General features: G+C 25.8%; 1 protein-coding gene across 1 annotated transcript in view; it reads right to left on the reverse strand.

Annotated features, from left to right (window-relative positions):
- Positions 1 to 23683, reverse strand: part of LOC136976181 (protein turtle homolog B-like) — a 109415-nt gene extending 85732 nt beyond the window's left edge. The window contains exon 1 of the mRNA XM_067271440.1: positions 23360 to 23683. Coding sequence (XP_067127541.1) covers positions 23360 to 23441 — 82 coding nt within the window. The 5' untranslated portion in view covers positions 23442 to 23683. The remainder of the gene's footprint in view (positions 1 to 23359) is intronic.
- Between the last annotated feature and the right edge of the window lie 396 nt (positions 23684 to 24079).

Raw genomic sequence — 24079 nt, forward strand, 5'->3', positions numbered from 1 at the left:
ATCGAATCTCCAATATCGGCCACCTCTCAACAACGTCCACCTCTAAACAGCGGTAATTTTTTCAGGAACTTCGTTTTAAACAAAAAAAAACATACAGAATGACCTCCAAACAACGTCCATTTTTTACGTTCCCTTGGTGGCCGTCGTTTAGAGGTTTGACAGTATAATGTTTTATATCTTAACGTAGTCTTTAGGTTACACATTACTAACTCATTATCTTATATTTTTCATTATGAATACATCTTTATACTTATATTTTCGAACTAGTAGCCTGAAATACCACATTGCAAACCACCTTGATTCCAACTTTATAATGTTCTATTCTTTTTATATTTTCTTCAAACCAATAAAAGAGCATTGATGTAGATGATTAGACTACAACCAGCTGCCATACTAGTTATTCTACTGCCCGTCTCTGAAAGTTACTTCAGTGCAATGTGATCCAATGGATTCGGATTACTTAGCCACTTATTGTGTGGAGAAATCGGACTCTCAAGACTACCATTTCCTAATCTCAGACGCCATTACTTCATCTAACATAGAGAATGATTAAAGTAGAACAATGTTGGCACGACATTTCATAAGGAATTTGAATCAGATCCAACGTAATTACTTACACTAAAAACTAAAATCGCTATAAATTAAGTAATTTATCCCCCCTTTTTATACAATTTAAACTAATTAATGTAAGCTTTTGTATATTTTATATAAAAATATTTTAAAATTAAATAAATATTTCTAATAATAAATAAATTACAAGACGTTAAACAAAGAACTATTTGCCTTAATTATGTAGAAAATATACTTTTGTAATAATTGTATATCAGTTAATTTAAATAATTAATGTTAATTCTATGTTATATATTCTTATTTAACGATTTAAAACGTTAATTAATGTTAAGGAATATTTTAAAATCAATAAAATCAACTGATTATTCTAAACAGGTGCTCTCATTTAGAGTTCTAAAGAGGATTTTACTTGTAAAAAATTATCCTTAAATTTTAATTTTAAAGCTGATTTATAAAATACAAGTAGTTTTTAAATTTTATTTTATGTAGAGAACATTCTATAATAAAATATAATAATGAAATACTGTCATGTTCGATACTAACAGATAAAAATAAAGATTATTTTAAATTTTTTCTGAATAGAAAAAAAACAACTTTTATTCTTATCTAGAATTGTTTCCTTGCTATTTTTCTATGATAAAATAGAGCAAAATAGGAGAAGCAGCACTATTCTTGGAGGAAAAAAAGCATTTTCTAGATCAAAAGAAGTAGGAATACTAATGGAATGTTGTCACGAAGTACACAAGATTTTTCATCGTAAGATGAAAATTTCTTGAATTATGAATTTATTTAATATATATAATTTTTTGTTTAATTCAAGGTTTTGTTTGACAACGTAAAACTTTTTCTTCTCTTCCTCCTTCACCGCCTCCTCCTTCTCTTCTTCTCTTCCTCCTCCTCTTTCTTTAAAGCAACATCAAGAAAATTGGAATCACGTTTTTTAAAATTATTTAAAAATTTGTAAAGTTCAAAAGATTAGATTGTTGATACAAAATATATTAGTATATTTATAGAAAAAAAAGTAATTTAAAATTTAGATGTTTTAGTTCTTTATACATTAGTTAGTCCAATGGCTTATACATTGTTAAAGAAATTCTTTTCCTTTCTATTCTAAGAAAGGATATTAATCAATACAAAATATCAAATAAATTAAGTATAAAAATTGATTTCTATTCTCCAAACATTTTACAAATTAAACCATTTAGAAAATTTGTATAATTTTAAACTTGTTACTTAGAAAATTGTATAGAATCTTCTGGGGAAAGATGGATTTACAACTTTTAATTATTCCAAATATAATTAATGTAAACTAAATATAATTTTTATATAATTAAGTCTTTACATAACATTGTCATAAATAATTTATTAAACTCGGTAATATATTTTTTCTATCTTACATTAAATAATTTAATATTAAATGAAGTAATTATTATAATTAATTAACATATTTCCTATTCGAATTATGAAACGAAAAATAAATATACTTCATACTATTTTAGAGTGTAAAGCTTTAAATTACTTGGTAAAAAACTTAAAATTTAATTTAAGAATTTCGATTAAATTAATAACAAGTCCAATTTTAGAATAAAAATTCTCTCAAAGTCAGACTATTTTTCAAATTTTGTTTGAGGAATGATGTGTTGGCATGGTAGCTCTCTCCCTTTAATTTAATAAGAATTCGATTTCTATATCTTATAACATGAAGACTTTACAAACCAATATTGACACAATACGAATGAATAGAAATAACAAACTTTAACAATTATTTCCATTCTAATAAACAGAATTTTTTATATTCTTCATACACGGAACGTCTCTTTATAACCTAGAGAAAGGAGTACATAAATTAATTTTTACATTAATTTCTGAGTAAAAATCCTTTTAATAAACAAAGCATTAAATAAATTGCTTTTAAATAATATAAACTTTGATTTTTTTTCTAGTTTTTGTTTCCAAAACACGCTTCTTTATGTCAATTTTAATGGGAAAGTACACCTGACGTCACTTTTTATATATAAAATGATATACATGATAATAAACATGAAGCATTTTTGTTCATTTTCATCTACACGTCAACTAAGAGAAAGAATCTGAACTATGTTCAAGGAAGGATCTTCTTCAATCATCGATATTACAAAACTTCTGCGAATCGTGAATTTACCAATTCCAAGTATTTTGCTTTAATGTGAATTTTCAGGTAGAATAATGAAATGTGAATAATAAAAATCGCTCATCAGAAATGAAAAATTTAATGCTTAATTAAATAAATAATTTACTTATAAGTTTTAAAATATTTGATATACTTTAATTATCGACAGGGTCTTCTTTATAACGTATATATTCTCAATATATGGAATAAACTAATAACTTATGAAATTATTATCCTTTTGGTGCACTAAGAGAACCATTTAAACTATATCCATTGTGGGTTCTGTCAGGCCCACAATGCGATCAGCCGGACAGTGGGGCCGAGGGCCGACATGTTGTTTACATACACAAACATACACATCATATATACATTCATCTTATTTCTACAGATGCAAAAAGAGTCCTACTACTTGGGACCTGCTGAGACATATATATATATATTACTGTGTTACATTATCAAGTTCCAAGCGTAAAGAATAAAGAAATAAATCTTGAAAAAGAAAAATATATCATCTTATGTGTGGAGAGCAAGATTATAGAGAACAATGTAATAAAATAATGGTCAACTAGCAGTGTTAAATAGCAATACATATGAATAATCCAGTACTTGTGAACAACACTTTCAGTTCACCGATGTATAAAGTAAATAATAAGATACAAAGAATGCAGACACACGCATACAAATCCTCAATATAGTGTCTTCTTTAATAGCGCCAACCTTCATAAAGCGCCGAATGAGTAACGAATCTGTGATTTATTACACGTATAGTTTTGTATTACAAATGACATTTTCACCACGAAATAACGTGATTCCTACAAAGAAACTCGTACTCAAGACCTCATTACTCCGTTGTTTGAAGTAATTTATTTTAGCGTCACACTCGATTTAGTGCCAATTTCAGAAGCGAAACAAATGACACGCTAAAACAAAGTTTGATTCCATATATGTTTAATTTCAATTTGCACTTAATCGAGTGTGGAGTTGCACAATAAGAATTACATACAGACACACACACACACACACACACACACACACACACACACACACACACACACACACACACACACACACACACACACACACACACAATATACACACGCACTCCCACGCGCGTATATGTATGTATGTAAATACAGGACATTTAAGCAAACGAGATAACAAAAAATATTAATAACTTCCGTTACCAATATTGAATTGTTCTGAAAAATCAATAAGTTTCATCACACGAATATATTGAATTTTTGATATTAAAATCGTTTTCATTAGTTGCTTCTTTTTTTATTATTATTAATTATAAATGTCGGATACATTGCGGGAGACTTTATTTCAATTAATCAAATTCTTTGCAGAATTCAAAACACGTATGTGTGTGTGTTGTACGATTGTGTGCCTCTTTAAACATGTGATTTTTTCCACGAAACAATATCACAGAGAAAGTAAACGGAAAGGTTTATATATAGGTATATATATATTTCAGAATCACTATTGAAACAATTGGATATTTACGGAAATTTTTAATATAAAAGTTGGTAAATCGGATCAATTATTTGTTTACATAATTTACTTTTCATAGATTATTTCTTATATTAAAATCTTCCTTTTTTATGATTTTAAATAATCAAATATTAAACAGAGTAGTGTATTATTATTATTATTATTTATTTGAATTGTTTTAAATATTCAAAACAATAAATATTATATGTAATTAATGTTATTTCTTTATAAATATTTATTTATACGTTTAAAATAACCTTCTAAACTGATCCAAATTTATCTGAAAGAATATAAAATATGAAAATTTTTCAAGACTTTTCATTTATAATTCCATTAAAACAACAAAAATTAAATTTTTAATTATAAATAATTAATTTTAATTAATTAAAAAAATATCCTCCCCCCCCTCTCTCTCTTTCTTCCAGAAAAGCGAGTTACTTACGATTAAGAAAAACACTAAATATTTTATTTGCTCTAATTAAAAATAATAATAATAAGAAGCAATTAAAAACTAGAAAACATTCTTTTTATAAAAATTTCCATTTGTTAAACATTGTATAAGGCAATTGAATAAAGTATATAAGAACTTTTGTCTTGTAGATTCTTTCAAACGAAACTAAGAGGCACTCGAACAGCAAATAAACAGTGGAACACGTTTATCTCCATAAGTTAACATTTTTCTCTCCATTCCGTTATTGGCAAAGGGTAGAACCAACGCTCGGATGATCTCACACAGAGAATGCTGCAATTCCGACTCCCCAACACATAACTGTGACTTATATTCTTCCCTTACAACCTCTCGTCATTGATCTTTCTCCTAAAGGAAACGTCGGAAGTCGAAAGTCTGTACGAAAAAAAAAGTAATATCCGACGGTTTTCCGAACTCGAATTGAGGAAATTTATCCATATAAATATATCTTTGACTATATAAAATATAATAGAGACTATTGTCGAGTCAATACAAAGTGAAGCTTTGTTTTCTACTGACCATTATTCGGGCATCCGTAAAATGAGATTTCTTTAATGCCATACAAAAATATGCTGAGTGAGCTGAAATGTAGCCAAATACAAATGTCCTCTTGCCTTATCTTATTCTTCTATTACAGATATCAAATGACGTACAAATTTCTTTGTTTGCTGTGTTTATATATTTTTTAAAATATTTCTAAACATAACTTAGTTATTATAATAAACACGCACACATACCATACACACACTAATCTCTCTATTCTCTCTATATATATATATATATACTACCTCGTAGATAACTTTAATCAACCGAGATATTATTCCCACAATCTCAAAACTAATCAAAGAGTTGAAGATTCATTTCTAAGAGTAGAAACATGGGAAACAAATATTTATTTATTTGTAATAATTCTGTGTTTATTCCTTAGCGAATAAACTACATTTTGAACAGATGGAAGATATATATTGACTTGTTTAAAGCATCTAAACAAGGATATTTTTGATTTGAAACGTATCCTTTTTCTTTTTATTTAACTGACATTTAATAAAAATATGTTTTATATTTTTCAAAAATATTCATTCGCTGAATAGAGTGTAATTAGTAACTTAAAATTTTCAATTAAATTTAATCTCTATTGTTACATCAATGCACATCATTAATTGATTTAATAATCGATATTAAGATTCAAAATTTGCTTTTAGCACGTAAACAACTAAAGCGCTTCTTTCTCCCTAAAATTAATTGATTTCACTATCATAACTTTCAATATTTATTTCGTGAAAAGGCATATCTGACGGACAGATTTTAATTTATTTAATCATTTATTTAAAAAATAAACTAAGATATAACATACATTTAATACATAAGACAAACAAACGATGCATATAACTTAATTGTATCCTAAATGACTTTATCATCCCCCTCGTTTTAAACACCTCATACCAATTTATCCACCTGAAAGAACATGAAGCCAGCATCATCATCATTATCACTTCTGCTTAGTGTTCTTTCTGGTATATAAGTGACATAGCTTTGAGCAATATCATCCCTTGGGCTAACATTTCGATATCTGAATCTTCCTATTCATAAATCTCTTCTATGTTAAATCGCTAAAGGAACTGCACCTAAAAGGAGGAAACTGTGTCCTTTCTTAACCAGAAAAAAACCTTAAAAAGTCAGTCGAAAGGAGAGTCATAATTCAATCATTCCTTTGCCAGTTAGACCTGTAGTAACCTTCTTAGACAGATAACAACAAGTAAACTTAAAATGTATCAGGCTGGGTAAAGTAATTTAATCACACTAGTCACATTGATCTCCTAGAAGAAACTACATACAAAATTTATACTCTAATTAATTAATTTAAATTCTTTTAAGGAAATAAACGTCTTCTTGTGCTGTACATATAAATTGTTACCTTATAGTATCAGATAATATATCTAAAGAAAAAAAAAACTTGCTTTATTCTATAAACTTGCATCTTTAATATAAGAAAAACACTATAATTTTCTAAGTTATTTAGATATTTACCCAATTTTCTTAAACTCCTAATTGTTTTCGTCGAAGAATAAACGTTTGTACACTGCACAATATTCTGTACTAATGTGAAATATGGATTCGATTCTCGTCCAGATCAAACATTATTCTATTTAAATTACATTTTAGTATATATTATAAATAATTTCTTTTAAAAATAAGCACTGAAAACTTGCGAATATTGAGCAAAAATTAAAAATTAATTTAATTCTAAAAAATATAATTAAAATAATATTTTAATTTCAAGTTACATCAAAGGAAATTCTTATTTTGTATCGTCGCTTAAATAAAAAAAAACATAAAATATAAACTTTTTATACACTTTTATGAGATTACACGATAAATTACATACATAACAATTGCCTTTATTTATTTTTAAATATCTTCTAAAGTAAAAACTATTAAAATTTTTTCTTATTTTGTCTCATTCCAAGTTGAATGAACTAGGAAATGAATTCGAAAATTTATTATTTCATTTGGAATTATGCTGTATAAAATGTACAGATACTTAACAAATGTTTTTGCAATCTTAGAAAAAAATTTAAAAACCAAATAAATATAAATACAGGGAAAAAATGATGAATAATCTGAAATCTCGAATATATATTTCTTTTTATTTTATTTTTCCAGTTCAGAATCAGAGAAAATTAATTTTGAAACAGTTCATATACTATCGAATAATCTGTAATTTCTTTTTATTTTTAATTATTATTAATTCGCTCGTATCAAAATATTTCAATAAAAAATAATAATTAATTTATTATTCGAATTTACTTTTAATACACCATAAAGATGTCGAAATTTTATTGTTTCTGAACACTTGAATGTATTTATTATACTAGAAATATAAAATTAGTTTTAACAAATAAACTCAGACCTGTGAACGGCGGACATAAAAATGGCTGCCGTTTACAGGTGGCCGTTGTTGGGAGGTGACTCCTGTTTGGCTGAAATTATTAATTTGCAGACTTATAAATTACCACTGGCCTCTGTCTGTCTGTCCTTCTTTAATCTGGAGAACGGAGATAGAAGATGAAATTCGAGACCATATATGGAAATAGTACGGATAGCAGGTTTCTATTAACTATTTATAAACTTCATGACTGGCATGACTCAACTGTTATCAGGTAAAGTATGATGTACAGGGGCAAGGCAATACTAAAATCAAAAGCATATATTTTAAATTAAATTAAAAATTGAAGCTCAGCATTATATAAATAATTGCTCGTTGTATAAAAAATGCACACCTTGTTACCAATATAATTTTAATACTAAGAAGTACTTTTGTTCTACATTACGCTGAAAACAAGGTTAAATTCTTATTTTAAAGTTCAACCTCAGTTAATTCCTCGTATAAAAATTACTTTAAAATATATATAGATATATATATTTAACAAATAAGAAAAAGTTTTAATCGAAAAAAATAATAAATTCTTTTTTTTTTAGAGGGGGGATTTTATGTTGGGTGTTTCCAAAAAATATTTTCTTTCCAAAGAAACCATTTTTGTTAAAGTGTTAACGAAGCATGCTATAAACTTTTATATCCCTGTTAGTTTCTCTAGTGTTATTAGCTGTATCGGAAGTGGATTAAAAGTGCATAGATCATCCTCTCTAGAGTAATCGTTAGAAAGGAAAAACTATCCTCCAAAAAACAAAAAGAATAACTGACACTTAGATTAACTTACACTCAATCAAAGAAAGTGCTAAAAAACAAAACAATATCAAATGTCGATAATCAAAATATTATATTTAACAAAATTTGTAATATAAAATAAATAAATAAATAAATAAAATTACATTTAAAAATTTTGTTACAAGCAAAACAATAAAAGAAAATCCAATAAAGTTTTTCGTAAAGTAATTCCAGAAAGGGGAAAAAACTGAAGCTGAAAGTGAGAAGAAAAATCATATTTTTTTATTTTTTTGGTGTTACAAGAACATAAAATTGTATGATATTGTTTGATACTAAACGAACTTCCAATATTTTCGATCAAGTTTTAATTTTATCAATTTATATATAATGTGTATACGATTTAGAACGATGAATATTTTGAAAACCTTCAAAAAATCTTTACTTGTTAATAATTATTTTTTTAAATTTAAGAGTTAATTAAACGTTTATCTCAATACAGATCATAATTTTGAACTTATTTATATTACAAGTAAATGAGTAAAATATGAAAATTTTGAGTGTTATCGTCGGAAAATTGATAGAATATTCGGGAAATATAAATGATAAAAACGGAAGTTATCAAAATCTACTTTGACAAGATGTCAAAGCGATAAAATTCCAACAAGAAGTGTGTCGAAATCAAAATACTAGTTCAAGATGACAGCTTGTACATTGACAAAAGCAATTGGTTCTCGAACTGTTATCCTTCTTTTCATTTTTCTTTTTTCTTACAATATAAATCAAATACTTGATTTTCCAAAAATAAACCTCAAAATAACTTTTTTTACCTCTTTATAAAGTAGTTTTATGTAGAATTTTAATGATACTGCCTGTAGCTTTAGTTACCTTTCGAGTTACTTGCATAGGAGAGAAGGAGGAGAGAAAAAAAAATTCACTTATAAAAATTGTTTCGGAAATAATTATTTTAAAAAATGCACCCAGAAAGAAAAATATTCTCTTTTAAGATTGTCAGCCATATCAAATGTGCGAGATATATTCTTGAAGGAATAAAAGATCTCGACAATTTCAGCTATCGCTTGCTTGAAAAGGAACGAGTCAGACCTTTAGAAGATTCAATGACGTCTTTAGATTCAACGGTGCGAAGAAAGACATCGAATAGCTTAATAAAAGAACAGATTTACTTTTTGGAAGAAAGTAAAAAATTTTTTTTTTTATTATTACATTTAAATATCTCGAAATTATCCATTGATCTCGTTATCAACAATTGTAAATCATAATATTTGCCATTGCCTCGTGAAAAAGTTTTTAAAGTTATTTCCCAAAGATCTCTTACGTTCAAAAGTTAAATGTAATAAATAAATATATATATAAAAAAAAGAAAATATTCGAAAAATAAATTTATACTATTCAAAAAACTTTTCAATTGTATAATGTATTTTTTTTTGTATTATTATTATTACTATTCTTATTCATATGGGACTCTTTCAGAAGCGGTAGGTGATGCTTTCAAATTCACAATTTTCTCGAAATTGGCAATACTTTTTTCAAATTTTAAGTGATTTTTTTTAAAATTTGTAACTTATTTTTTAGAATTGTTATATCATTACTTAAAATTATCAATTTTCAGAAAACTACAACTGACTTTTTAAAATTTGGTAATTCATTTTTTAAAACGTAACTGACATTTTAAAACTGATAAAACTAGCATTTAAAAAAGTCAGTTAAGAAATAATTCATCAATTTAAACATAATCAGTTATTGATTTTCAGAAAATTTACTAAATTATTTTTAAAAATCAACAATTTTCTGAAAATTGATAACGGATTTTCTAAAAAAAACTCTGACTCACTTTTTAAAATCGATAACTGACTTTTTAAATTGGCAATTGATTTTTTTTTCCTTTCGTAACTAACATTTGATTTTCTTAAATCATCCATACTTAATTCTAAAAACCAGCAGACTACAACATCTTTCCTCAAGTCATCCGTAATTGTAACATTTACTTATTTTTCTTCTTCTTCTTGTTTTTTTTAGTTGAATAAACATACCGGTAAGGTGATGCACTTTATATATATAAAGTATATATAAAATAAAGAAAAGTCATTGAGTTACTTCTTCTTTCTAGAAACTCAGTGAACAAAGAGGAATTTTTCCAAGGAAAAGAACAACTTTATGCTCAAGTTGTTATTTCTTTTATAGACAAAAGAGAGTCCAAGGAATCAGAATAAAGCCGACCTGTCGCAAGCAGATAGGGAGGTAAAGGTGACAGAAAGAAGGAACTGGAAATCAATAAGTACCAAGCAAAAGAAGCAGAGTCATTCGTTGACCATATACATTCCATTGCAAATAAAACCAATGATACCGGAAGAGTTTTGACTAATAAACTCTGGCAAATAAACTACCACAAAATAAAAAATTAAAATTAAAAAAAATACATCTCACCTTTAACCTCTTACCTGTTATTAAAATATTATTATTTTTAATGAAGTCTCATTTAATTTATTATTAAAAAAAATAACACCTCTTTAACACGATATCAATCAGGTTTATTATTAATCTCCTCGTGTTTGGATGTCTTATTTAACTCATTATTTATACAATATAATCAAAATAATTGTGTTGTAAAAAATGTTTTCACGCATTTTAAATGGTTTAAAATATATTTTTAAAAAGTAGAAAATTAATTAAATTCTGCGTTATTAATTCCATAAATTTAATTTTTCAAGATAAACTTCAACGATATCGAGTTGATTTCTTCGATAAAATGGTTGTGGTTTATCAAAGTAAAGAAGAAGAAGAAGAAGGGGAAGAAAAAAAAAATGTCTTGCAAACAAAACGAACGTTCCTAGATTGCAATTTAGGTCATTGTTCGGAGATACTTTCTGATATGATTTTCTGTCCCTGAGATCAGTTTTACATTTTCTATACTTTCCTTAGACTCCAGATTAATATATCGATTCCGGTGGCATACGACAGCTTTCATTATTCATGCGTTTCTTAAAGATGTCCCCAATAACGGAAGAAGAAGAGGATTTTTCTTCTTTATCACAACTTTATTTACAGTATACATACTTTGAAATATAGTTAATATAGTTACATTTTCTCCCGCCAAAAAAGAAAAAAAATTATGTTAGATCTATCAATTTCTTAAATATTTTCTAGCATTTAATCTATCATTTTCTTAAATAATAAACAACAAAGAAGATAAAATATTCATTAATCTATGTTTAATTCATCAGATAACATTTAAAAGATGTTGTATAATAAATTCCTTCTTTGTTTTTTTATATAATAAAATGATTTATTATATATCATTGTTGTAAGATAGTGAAGCGGTTTAAACCGAGATATCTGATCAAATTCTAAGATTAAACAATCAATATTAGTTCATCTTTTGGCAATAAAATATGATCGATACGTTTTATGTTTTAAAGTAGGAGTCGGTTATTTTTTTAAATATTCGCAAAATTGCAACGTTTTCAATAATTGAACAATAAAAAACTTTAATTAACTGAATATTTTTGAAGAGAGTAATATAATTTTTGATTCACTGTATCAAGAAAATATTCATCAAAAATTTATATTAATATTATTCAAGTATTCGAGTCACTTGAACACTTCTAAATTATGTAATTTAATAATTGAACACTGTGTGTTTCTTATTCACTATCCTTGAACATTTTTGTGTTCAATGGTAGTGAATAAGAAACACACAGTGTTCAATTATGTAATTTTGAAGTGTTCAAACACAAAAGTATTCCTGGAATGTTCAAAACTTTAAAATTTTCAAAAAGTTTTAATTTAATATGTAAAAATAATGTGCTTTAAACATGTTCTTGTAATTTTCAAAGGCTAAATTTTTGATGTTTATTTTAATTTTTGCTAATTGAACATTTTCATAAATAAACTTTTAGTGATATTATTTTAATTTAGCACATTGAACATTTAAAAATATATAACAAAAATTTAAGAACTAAATTAGAACTTGAACATTCCATAAAAACATCTAAGAAATTAACTGTTAATATATTATATTACAATTATACTTGAATATTCAAAAATTAAATGTTTTGATGTGTTATTTGATACACTCTTTTATTCGAATGTCTGATTTCTTGAACGTTTTCTTAATTTATTCAATTTCTACTTTTAAAAAATCAAAAGTCAATTTAAAAATATTCAAGTCGTCAAACTAAATATTAAATTACGAAGTTTTCAAGTTTTATACTCAAGGATGTGCTCTAATTTAATGCTGCAACACTAAGAGAACGTGTTAATTTGTTTCGCGGCTATTCACAGAAAAAAGTTATTTTGATAAATAATAAAAAAACAATCTTCTCGTTAATAAATGATATATTTATTCTATAATAAATAAGAAATATTGCAGAAAATACTTACGAGATTATATAAAGTTTAGTTTATAATTTCACCAACTTTTATAATCCGATATTGGTCATTAACAGAACATATAAAGGAAAATCAAAAGCTAAGTCAACCACACGCTGGATTTACTACGATCAAATTTCTATAAAGTTATAGGAATTTCTGCCAATGTTCTCTACTCTGTTTAATTGTAATGTGTCTAATCTATAATTTTCAGGATAAACTATCAAATCCTACAATGTAACAACATCCACGTCTGTTAATCGAACTCTATTAATTAAAGGATGAGAATGATTCAGCTTTCAAGCTGATGTAAGGATCAATTATATACAAGTTGTAATATTGTTCCTGTTAGTTAAGAAAATTTCAATTTTCTTTGTTAACACGAAGATAAATATATTTGAATTTATATAATGAATAAAAGAGCCGAATAAACTTATTAAATTTGACAATACTTTTAGATTTTTTTCTCTTTATCAGAAGAAATTTTCCTGATAAATTTGTGTTATTAATTCTTCGGGCAAAATAATATTTGCATAAGAAAAAAAATGTAACTTTTTCAATAAGTAATCAATGAACACTTCAAAAAACACTTCTAATTCGTAACTTTAACAATAATAAAGTATTTTTAAAAATTCATATTTCTTTTCTATTTTTAGCAAATTAAAAAAAAGGAACTGTGATGTTTAATGAACATTAATCTTAAAGAAAATTTTGATTGATCAAGACCTTCCTCAAATAACCCGAAGTTAAATAATGCAACTAACTTTATTATTATTATTTTTTATTTTTATTATTACCTCTTTTTTCTAAAGCACTCGGAGTGTTTTTTAGAAGAAAAGTGTATTACAAAAGTTGCCATGAATGATGTCCCAACGCCTATTTTGTGTTTTATCTAAGTGTTTTGCTGTTTAATGTCAGATTTTATAACAATGGGAGGAGGTTAACAACAGAAACCTTTTCGAAATAAAAGAAGGGATCTTACAAATATTATGTTCGTCATTTTTCAAAAGGTGAAAAGAGTAAAGGGGAAACAATAAATAAGACGTTGTTGCCAGAAAATACGAAAATAAAAAAAAGCACCGCCAGTTGTCAAAAGAATGAGCTTTCTATATCCTTAATTATCCATTTTATAAACAATACTTTTACTCTTTATCATTAAAAAAGGATGAAGAAGAGCTAGACTTTGGTAAACTTAATCTAATTAAAAATAAACTTGGAAAATGAGAGTAACTAAAAATGTATCTTTTAGTTCTTGAGGGAGCTCTTTACATTTTATCAGATCCATATTACAGTTAAGAAAAGTTCCCCCTTTTCCGTTTTTTATTAGTCATAAAATTCTTGTTGTAATTAAGATTTGACGATGGATGAGAAGCATTGAAGCACGATATTCATTTGGCAAGATCTATTAACTCAACCATCCATCGTTCTTAATTAGCGAGATTTTGCAAGAGCTACAATAGACTAATTGTTATGGTTTGATAAAATAATCCAGATTGTAATGAAAATTTTTCTGATTATTATTATTTTTTTGACATATTTTTAATTTACTGATTATTAGATAAGTTTGTGTATCATTTTTCACACTTTATAAACAGTAAAATTTTACGGTTTAGCTTATCTATACATTAAATATTTCATGAAATTTTTAACGAGTACAGATTTCTCTGAGGAATGAAAATAAAAATTTAAAAAAAAAAACATGATGCATGGCTCCTTTCCAAGAAAACATTATTTTTTCGCTGTTCACGCGGTGAAAATTTTTAAATTTTTATCCTAGTGAAAGTAACTTTTCTTCTTCTACGAATCAACAAAATGATATTTTCAAACATTCACTTTTTAACTCCATTTTTTTAAATTTTTAAAGTAAAATGTTGCGGTAGTTGAATGAAATTCTTAATGAAACATTCTTGTAAAATCTTCCAATATGACACTCAAAATGATTAAAATACATTTTTTTCTTTACGAATATTATCGGATATTCTTCTATATTTTTAAATTATAGTAAGTTTTCCACATAAAAATCAAGCAATTTACTTATCTTTAATGTAATTTTTACTTTAAGGCACGATTCTAATTATCTATCTACTACTAAACTTTTTTCTGCTACATGTTTTTTTTAACGAAGAGTATTACTTTCAACGAATTGTTTTTGCGATAATTTGCTGAAAGATAATTAACACTTCATTTATTAATGCTATAACATTTCTTAAACAACAAAAATCGAGTCAAAAAAACTATTAAAAATTCTCTATTCTTTCTTGTAAAGTCTTTAAATCTTTTAAGCAATTCTAGGGATAAAATTTAATCCTTTATTTAATGATCGCAAATTTTCCGTGATTATGATCCGTCTAGTGAAGTGATAATGTATTGTTTTTTATTGTTAATTTATAAAAAAACGGAGACAACTTAAAGTGATCTTGTTCGTCTCTGTCTAAACTGAATTTTTCGCTTGTTATGTTGTAAGAAAACCCATAACCCGTCTTCACCAGTCATTGATCTTGATTGTAGTAGCAACTTAGCCATTTATGTGACATACAAACGGTTCTCTTTTGACCTCAACTTAAAGAGTTATAGTGGGAAAAATTGATTTTTTAAATATAAATGAATCATTTCTAAGCTTAATTTCTTTAAAAAAAGTATAAATATTTCGTATTGTAATTGATTAAAATCGACTTTAAAAATCACTATAATGGATAAGAGCATCGAATTTCTCGCATCAATTCTTTTCTTCACACCCAAAAATAGGACTTCATTCAAGATTTTTTAAACATAAAATTATATGTTAGTTTATTTCTGCACTTGTGTAGTAATTTTTACTGCGTGAAAACTTATAAAAATAGGAAATTTAAGAAGAGTAACAGGAGTATTTTACTATGAAAATCCAAGTCATACTGCATTAAAGTTATATTGCGTTCGTGTTACACCGTGTTTCTAGTAGTAAACCCTTCATTGGCAAACAAGCATGTTGCAAAAGAATCGATTTTCATTATTAAAGAATAAGGAAGAATACAATTCGAGCCCAAAAAAGTATCTAAATCGTTCAAAAAATAACCTACATTTACATCAGTACATGATCTACTTTGTGAATAAAGTTTTATATATGTTTTTTTAGAAAATTATTTCAACTAGTTATTTTACATCAATAGATAATTTGACTTTCAAATCAAATTTTATGTAAGATTTTTTAGAAGGACAATTTAAAACTTTAGAAGTATTGTACTAAGAATTTACATCAGTGAAGTGCTAATTTTTACGTAAAATCTCTTAATTTAAACAAAAAAGCAAAAAATTTTTTCTTTTGCGCATTACTCGCCAAAAATTATAGATTTTTAGAAAAATATTCAAAAAATTGCAGTTATATAAATAAATAACTATTTATATACCTAAAATCCTTAATTTTATACATAAAATTTTGAAAAAATATTCCAAAAACAACACTTATAGCAAATAACTGACGTATTTTATAAATAAAATTCCATATTTGCACATAGGATTTCTTAAAAGAATATTCCAAAAATTATTTATTCATTCATTTTTATTATATTTTAATAATCAAAATTTTTAAATTTTAAATATATATTTTTTTATATTATAATAGAAAATAAAAATATGATAAAATGGTAATAGGGGTAGAGCCAATTCAAGGGTTTATGTTGAAGAAAACAAGAATGTGAAGGGAGGAGAAAGAGGATAAGGAAGAGGAAAAGGTCTCATTAGAGTACTCAGTAGTATTATCATCATTAAGAAGTCTACTCAAGGGGTCTAAGGCTGAAAAAAGGAGGAGAATGAGGGAGTGAAAAGAAAATTAGAAAGAGGGAAGAAAATCTCATTATGATAAGGAGAGGAGAAAGGCCTTCTCTCTTCTTCCTTATCTTCTTCCTCATCCTCTCACTCTCTCCCTTTCTTCAGCCTAGGGCCTAGACCCTTGAGTATACTCAAGTCCCTAATAATAATAATAATAATAATAAATTAATAAAATATTTGATCAGAAACTTTATTAATAAATTGTGGAAATATTAATAAATTCCATTTAATCAATTTTCGTGTAACAATTTCGGGATTATATTTAAATATAAGTTTAAACATTATTTAAATTATTTAAACTTGGATTAACATTGTCCTCTATTTAAATAATTTTAAAACTAATTTAATCTATATTCAAATAATTCGAAAGTTGTTGATTTTAAATATAATCTTGTAAAGTTAATTTAAATACGCATTACGTTTTAAAGTCGATTAATCTAATTTAATTTGATTAAAATCTTATTAAAAAGTTTTAATTAAATTTCTGTTTTTTAATATTTTCTATTAATTATAATCATTATTTTTATTATTAATAAACTGTAATATTTTATACATTAATTAGTATTTATGTGTGCATTAAATTCTAAAAATTTTTCTGAAAAATACCCAAAACATCTTAATGGTTTTTCCCAAAAATATTCTTGAATTTAAAAAAAATAAATAAAAAAAATAAAATATTCTCAAAATGTTTCCGGAACATTTTTCTTAATTTTCTGAAACGTGAAATTTCAAAAAAGTTCTAAAATTTTTCTAAAAAATTTCTAAAATTTCTAAAAAATACACTGAAAAAATTTTCTGGGATCTTCAGACGTTTAGAAACATTCTAAAAATGTTCTAAGCCATGCTAAAATCCTTCAAAGAATTTTAAAATTTTCAAAAGAACATTCTATAAATTTTATGGACCTTCAAAAATACTCTTAAAAAACTTCTAAAAATATTTTAAAACATTAAAATTTTTATCATAAGACCCTTAAAAAAGTTCCAAAAAAATTCGAAAACTTTTTAAATGCCCAAAAAAATTTTAGAATTCTTGTAAGAATTTATAAAACTTTCAAAAAGACTCAAAATTTTTTTAACGTCTAAAAATTTTCTAAATCGTACTAAAAATCTTCAAAAATTTAAAAATATTCAAAGAAACATTGTATAGTTTTTGAAAAAATACTTTAAAATATTCAAAAAAAAAACTTTTAAAATATTTATAAAAAATGTTCTAAATACTAAAAAATATTTTAGAAAATGATAAACGTTTTAAAACATCTAAAATTTTTCTAAACCCCCCACTATAAATATTTATTTATAGAAAAACTAACGAAAAATAGTTGGAAATTTAATCTACTTTACTTTAAAAACAAAAGAATTAATATTTAAAATTAAATTTATTTATAATTCGATAAAATCAAATAAAACTAAACAAAAAACGAATAAAGTATAACAAAATATATATATATATATATTTAAAGTAAATATTAATTTAATTATATTCAATTATCTAAATATTAAATTTGTATTTTTTAAGCTTAAATTGCGAATTAAAATGTTAAAAAAAATAGTTTTAAAAATGTAGTAAGAAAGTTTAATCAAGCAAATGTGATTTGCATATTAGTTACTTAATTAAAAGTAATATAAACAGCGAGTTGGAAGCTACAACAACTTTAACAAATTTATTCTTTCATTATCTTCTAATAAATTAAGATAAGTTGAACAAACAAGAGAAGATTATCCATAACTGATATAAATCAGAAAATGACAAACTAATATACTTTCGTAACAAACAATTGAATTTTATCGAAAATTCTTATCTGTCATTGATAAATCTCTGACATTTTCAGGAACTAATATGTTATTTTTCTATATAAACTAATCAAGTATAGATCTATCTTAACTGGATGGATAGAAACTGTATCAGATGAAGCTGAAACTAATTTTAGAAAAATTAACCTTTCCCTTATTTTTTTAATTTATTTTTTTTTCTAAAATACTATCTGAAAAGTTAGTAAAGAAATATGCAAATTTTTAACTGATTTATTTTAAAATTTCTAGTAAAATCGGTTACAAGAACTTTCTCTTAAAGAGTGGAAGAGGAAGAGGGGTAGGAGGAGAAGAAGATGGAGAAGAGGAGAAAAAAAAAAAAAACGTGCTGCATGCTTGGATCGAAATTACTCTCAATCGTAATTTATTGATTTGATAATTTAAGTCATTTTCAACCACGACAGCATTATCTAACAGATAGGATTTATAAACACTTCATAGAACTTACTTACTTTTAAGAATTTTTGGTATAATTTATGTTACTTTTATAACAGATAATTCGGTAATGCGTTTTATATGTTCGGTGAATTGCAGTTTAAAAAATAGAAATAAAAAAATCGTATATAGCTTTTTTTTAAAAAAAACTTACTTTTTTCTAATTTTTACGGAAATTAAAATTGTATTTTTATAAAATATGTTATAGATTTTTCATAAACTGTTAACGTTGGAGAAATATATTTTTCTTTTTTATTGCGCTTTTGTGATGTTAGAAAGTATCGCTGTTAGTCAGTGTCATTTTACTGTTTATGACTCACGTATTTTTAGTTGAATTCTGCTTTTTTTTATTATTGTTTTTTATTTTTTACTGTCGAACATTCAACTTATAATGCTAAGCTACAAAACTATTTTATTGTAAGTTCTTAGCTTTATACACTATTCATTCGAACGTACTATAATGTTGAGAGCAACTTAATGATTGTTTCTCGGAATAGTTAGAAAGATTATCTTCAATGAAGGAATTTTATTTCACATTTTTTAAACGGAAATACCCTCATTTTAAACTATAAAGTCCCTCTAAAATTCTACAAAAATTTATAAATTTGACAAAAAATTCGTTGAAGAGGAAAAGAAAGAGGAGGAGGAAGATAAAAGGAGGATGCGAAGGAGGACGAGCAGAAAGAAGATAGAGAGAAGGAAGGAGTGGAAGATGAAAGGGAGGAAGAAGATAGAGAAAGGAGAGTGGAAGAGGAAAAGGCGAGAGAAGAGAAGGATGAAACGAATTTCTCTTATCACAAGCAAATGTGATACTTTAATGTGTTTATTATAAAGCAAAATATTAATTTTTATTTTTCAATTTTTCAATTTTAAATAATGGAAAAATTGAATTTTCAATTGGAATTTGATGAAGTTTATGTCATTCGTAAACAATTTCTTTTAAAATAAAATTTATTAAAAATTATGCACATTTTTTACTATTACTATTATTATTATTCGCTCTTCTAAAATGCGAATTTTCTATATTTTTTTAATATTAAAAATGAAACGATCAAACTTTTTTTAAAGAAAAGTAAAATAACTTTAGATATCAGATATTTCTATAAAACAAATATCGTAAAATTTTTTATATTAAATCTTTGAAGATTTAGAGAAAATTTCCAATTTTCAAAGACGTTCGATTAAATTTAAAAGAGAAAAAGAAAAAAAAATATTTTTCTAGAAGACAATGATTTATTATAGAAAACAAATTTACAAATATTCATCATTATTTTCTAAAACTTCGAAAACAAGCCGTTTGTTTACATGTAATTACCTAAAAATTTATTAAATATTAAGCAAAAAAATTAATGAAAATTTAAGAAGAAAATTTACTTTTTTTTTTTTTACACAAAGAAAACTTTTCAATCAAAATAACTTAATTTCTCTAAGGTTTTACAAAAAAGTCTCCTATTAGAAAACCAGTTTTAACTGTAAATTTACGTGAAATTAAATTATATAAGAATAATTTTTAGGAAGAGGAATTATGTATATACATTTTAAATTACGATAATCTTTTCTAAATATGTTAAATCATTAGAGATTTTTCAACGGTACATAATTTAAAATTTTTCATTTTATTATCTCTTCTTTTCGTCTAATGAGGGCTGCAGGGGACGGAAAATATAATATTTTAATTTAATTACTGTACGAACAAAGAGCCACAACTGTTCTGTGGCTGCATCTAAAGATGTTAAATTCTGGTTCTTTCCCCCAATCTATCTGTACTACGGCATTTATTACAAGTTTTAGAATTATCATCATCATCATTTTTCTAAATTTTGTAATAAATGTTGAAGAGAACGTTGAAAAATTGAATGATTACCATTTTTTTAATGGTAAAGGTGTTAATAAAACAACAGCTGTTTCATTAGAATGCTATTTTGTAGCTTTTTTTCGTTGCAAAAGATGCTTATAAATAACATCTTTTCATTAAAATGCTGTTTATCTTTTTATAAAGTGATGCTTCTTTTTCTACAGCCTCGTTTCTATGGAAGATATGCTAACAATTGCGTTTTTTTCTTTGTTATAGTATTGTTTTTTTCGTTTTCTCTCCATGGTACAATTCTATAACAACAATCCAGTTCCATTACTTGTATTCTACGGGTTTTTTCTATGTTACAGATGCTAATTATTGCGTATTTTCGCTATAATGTCATTTTGTAGTTTTCTATGGTAATATTCTGTAGCAACAATTAATTTTTATTAATGATATTTTATGGGAGGAATGCTCACAGTAACGATATAATTTTTATTAAAATTTCATTTTATATCTTTTTCTAAGGTAGAAATGTTGACAATAGTTGCAATTTTTCACTATAAACGCTATTTCGTGGCATTTTCTATGGCAGAAATGCATTTATTGGGAATTAGAATATAACTTTATATCTACGACTAAGCTTTTAACATCACTACTTTCTATTAAAATGCCATTCTTTAGCTTTCTTTACATGACAAAACACTTAAAACAACAACAACTTCTCAATAAAATGCTCTTTTATATTGTAATCGAAGGGTATTGTTATTTTTTCTATTTCTTTCTATAGTATTTAAAAACCAACAACATCTTTCCAATAAAATTCGCTTTCCTTGTACACAAATTGCTAACAAAGAATTGCTAACAAAGTACTAACAACAACAACAACAACACCTTTATTTAGAATAATGCGTTATACCTTTAGAAATACTAAAACAACAATAAAATTTCATTATAAAACTGTTTTTCTTATAATAAATACAAGACTCACTTCATTCACAGGAAAAAAAAGAGGGAGAACATTTTAAAATATCGATTTACATCGATTAAATATTTTCCATACCCCTATCTATAAATATAATTTTATAAAGTTTGAAATTTAAATGAAATAAAAATACCAATGCACCAAAACTTGAGTCTGTCATAGTAACGTGGGAATATACTTTACTACGATAGACCTTCTCTCAAAAGTCTTTCCTGCTGATAAGGCCATTCCTGAAGGCATTCAACTTGGATGCCTTCTGACGTTGCATTCTTATGCTATTATAATGGAGAGAGAAGTGTTTGTCCTGCGCATTATATCCAGTATCTGACTATTTTAAACGAGAACATTTGTTTTAAGGGCGTAAAAAATAAAATAAACTTTTAAAAAATCGATAAAGATTTACTAAAATTATTATTATTATTATTATTATTATAAGGTTTTAAAGATTTAATATTTTATAAATAAATTAAATCTGTGTCGTTGTTACAAAGAGAACCAATTACGCTCACACTTTCGTTATTTTACTAATTAGTTTACGTTGACTCTTAATTATCTGAACTTAGTTACAATGTTGTTATTCTATATGAATGTATATTAGTTGTTATATTTAATATTTTTATTGATATATACTAAATTAACTCGTAATTTCGCTTATTTTTTTCTTAAATTTATTTACTTAAATATTTGAGTTTTTGTAAGCGATATTTTAAAATAAAAATATATAAATTGTTTAAAGCGTGTATGTATGCAATTTTTGAACGAATAAATGCGAAAATATTCACGGACATTGTGTAAAAAAATGAATTTTTCATGAAACTTAACATATTTTTCTGTAGCATAAACACTGCTCTAAATGAAATTATAAGAATCTTTTCGTGTTTTTTCCTATATTAAAATATTCTACGTTAGAAAAATTTACAGGAATTTTGAGACAAAATTTCCAGATAATTCTTGTTTTTTAGTAAATTGATCCCTGCTCAATTTACTACTAAAAAACAAGAAGAACATCTTTAGAATTTAAGTAACAATTTCTCAGCGTAAATTGAATAGTAAAAGTTAAACTAGAAAATTCACTTTAAATGTCTACCAAATAAAAAGTTGAATAAACACATTTGAAAGTCCTAAAAAAGGGGGTCCAGCCTTCAAAGAAAAAACAAACAACAACATCAAAGATCAATCTTAACGCTTTATTAAGATGAGTCTTTATAGGAGAAGATAAGAAGAAGAAAATTACAAAGTCATAAAAGAAATACAAAATTGGAAAATTTAATCATTATTTATTAGGAAAAATTTTCCATAAAAGAAAATTTATAACTATAATATAATAATATTAATTATTGTTATTATTATAATATTTATTTAAAAGTCTCTTGGCATAATTTTATAGTTTTGTATTCCATTAACTTTACTTAACTTACATAAATTATTTACAACTAAAATTTATGAACTTGTTTCCGCTGATTAAACTAATGAAGAAGTCCGGTAGCATTATTCTCTATACCATTAAAGTCCATTGTTCTGGAACGTTTATCGCACACTACAAAATTGGTAGGGTCAGTAATCCTGCCCGTTTGCGAATACATATATATCCCAAGGGTCCAAATCAGCATCGACTATACCAACGATCGGTTCGATAAAGAGTATAGTGCAACCGGGTCGAACACCATAGTGAAAACACGTAACCCCCAACGTAACCTTAAATTAATACGTAACATCCGACCCAGAGAAAAACGCGTTAAACTGAGGTTCACACCATTAACACGAAAGAGTAAAAGAGGGAGTGCTCTTACACTTACCGGTAACTTTAGCCATCCAAATTCCTAATTGGTTAAAGGTGATAAATAACGTAAACCAAGCTACCGTGCATGATAATTCCATATTTCTTTTAAAAGCACAAGTAACGAACGAAAATGTGGGAGCACGACACGTCGCCAACTTGGTTACCACAGACAAACGTTGACACCTTACCTGCTCTATCACTCTCACACTATTGGTTAGTAATATCTAAACATTGTATGTGACTGTAAATCTAGCAAAGTTTAGCAGAACAGCAGTCCATATTCCCATTGGAAATACACACTCTCTCGGGAAGATTTGGGATTAACAGCCTGCACCGCTCTTGCCATTCCATCACTCGCCAAACACACTACGAAATAGCGCCCTCTGGAGCCTACAAGATAGAAACAACCGGTTCAACGATTCACCACCATTTTTTTATTATTTTTTCCTCTTTCCTCCTCCCCTTATTCAACTTTAATAATACATTTTTTTACCTGTACGGCGGCAAATTTTTACACGTGATCATTCAAATAATTGTAAATGCGGCCTACTTCCTAACTGAAGTTACAATATCGACAAATATATTAATCTGTTTCCGGGTGCGTGCTTACAATTTAGAAGTGCAAACGTCCAATCAGCATGATTATTATATGTATTTTTTTAAAATTTAACTGTTTATAATCAAAGAAACCTTTATGTTGCTATGGTAAATATCGTGTATATTCGATATCTCCGCC

This window comes from Centruroides vittatus, unplaced genomic scaffold, assembly GCF_030686945.1.
Source record: "Centruroides vittatus isolate TY-2023 unplaced genomic scaffold, ASM3068694v2 contig_10, whole genome shotgun sequence".
In the NCBI taxonomy this organism is placed as follows: domain Eukaryota; kingdom Metazoa; phylum Arthropoda; class Arachnida; order Scorpiones; family Buthidae; genus Centruroides; species Centruroides vittatus.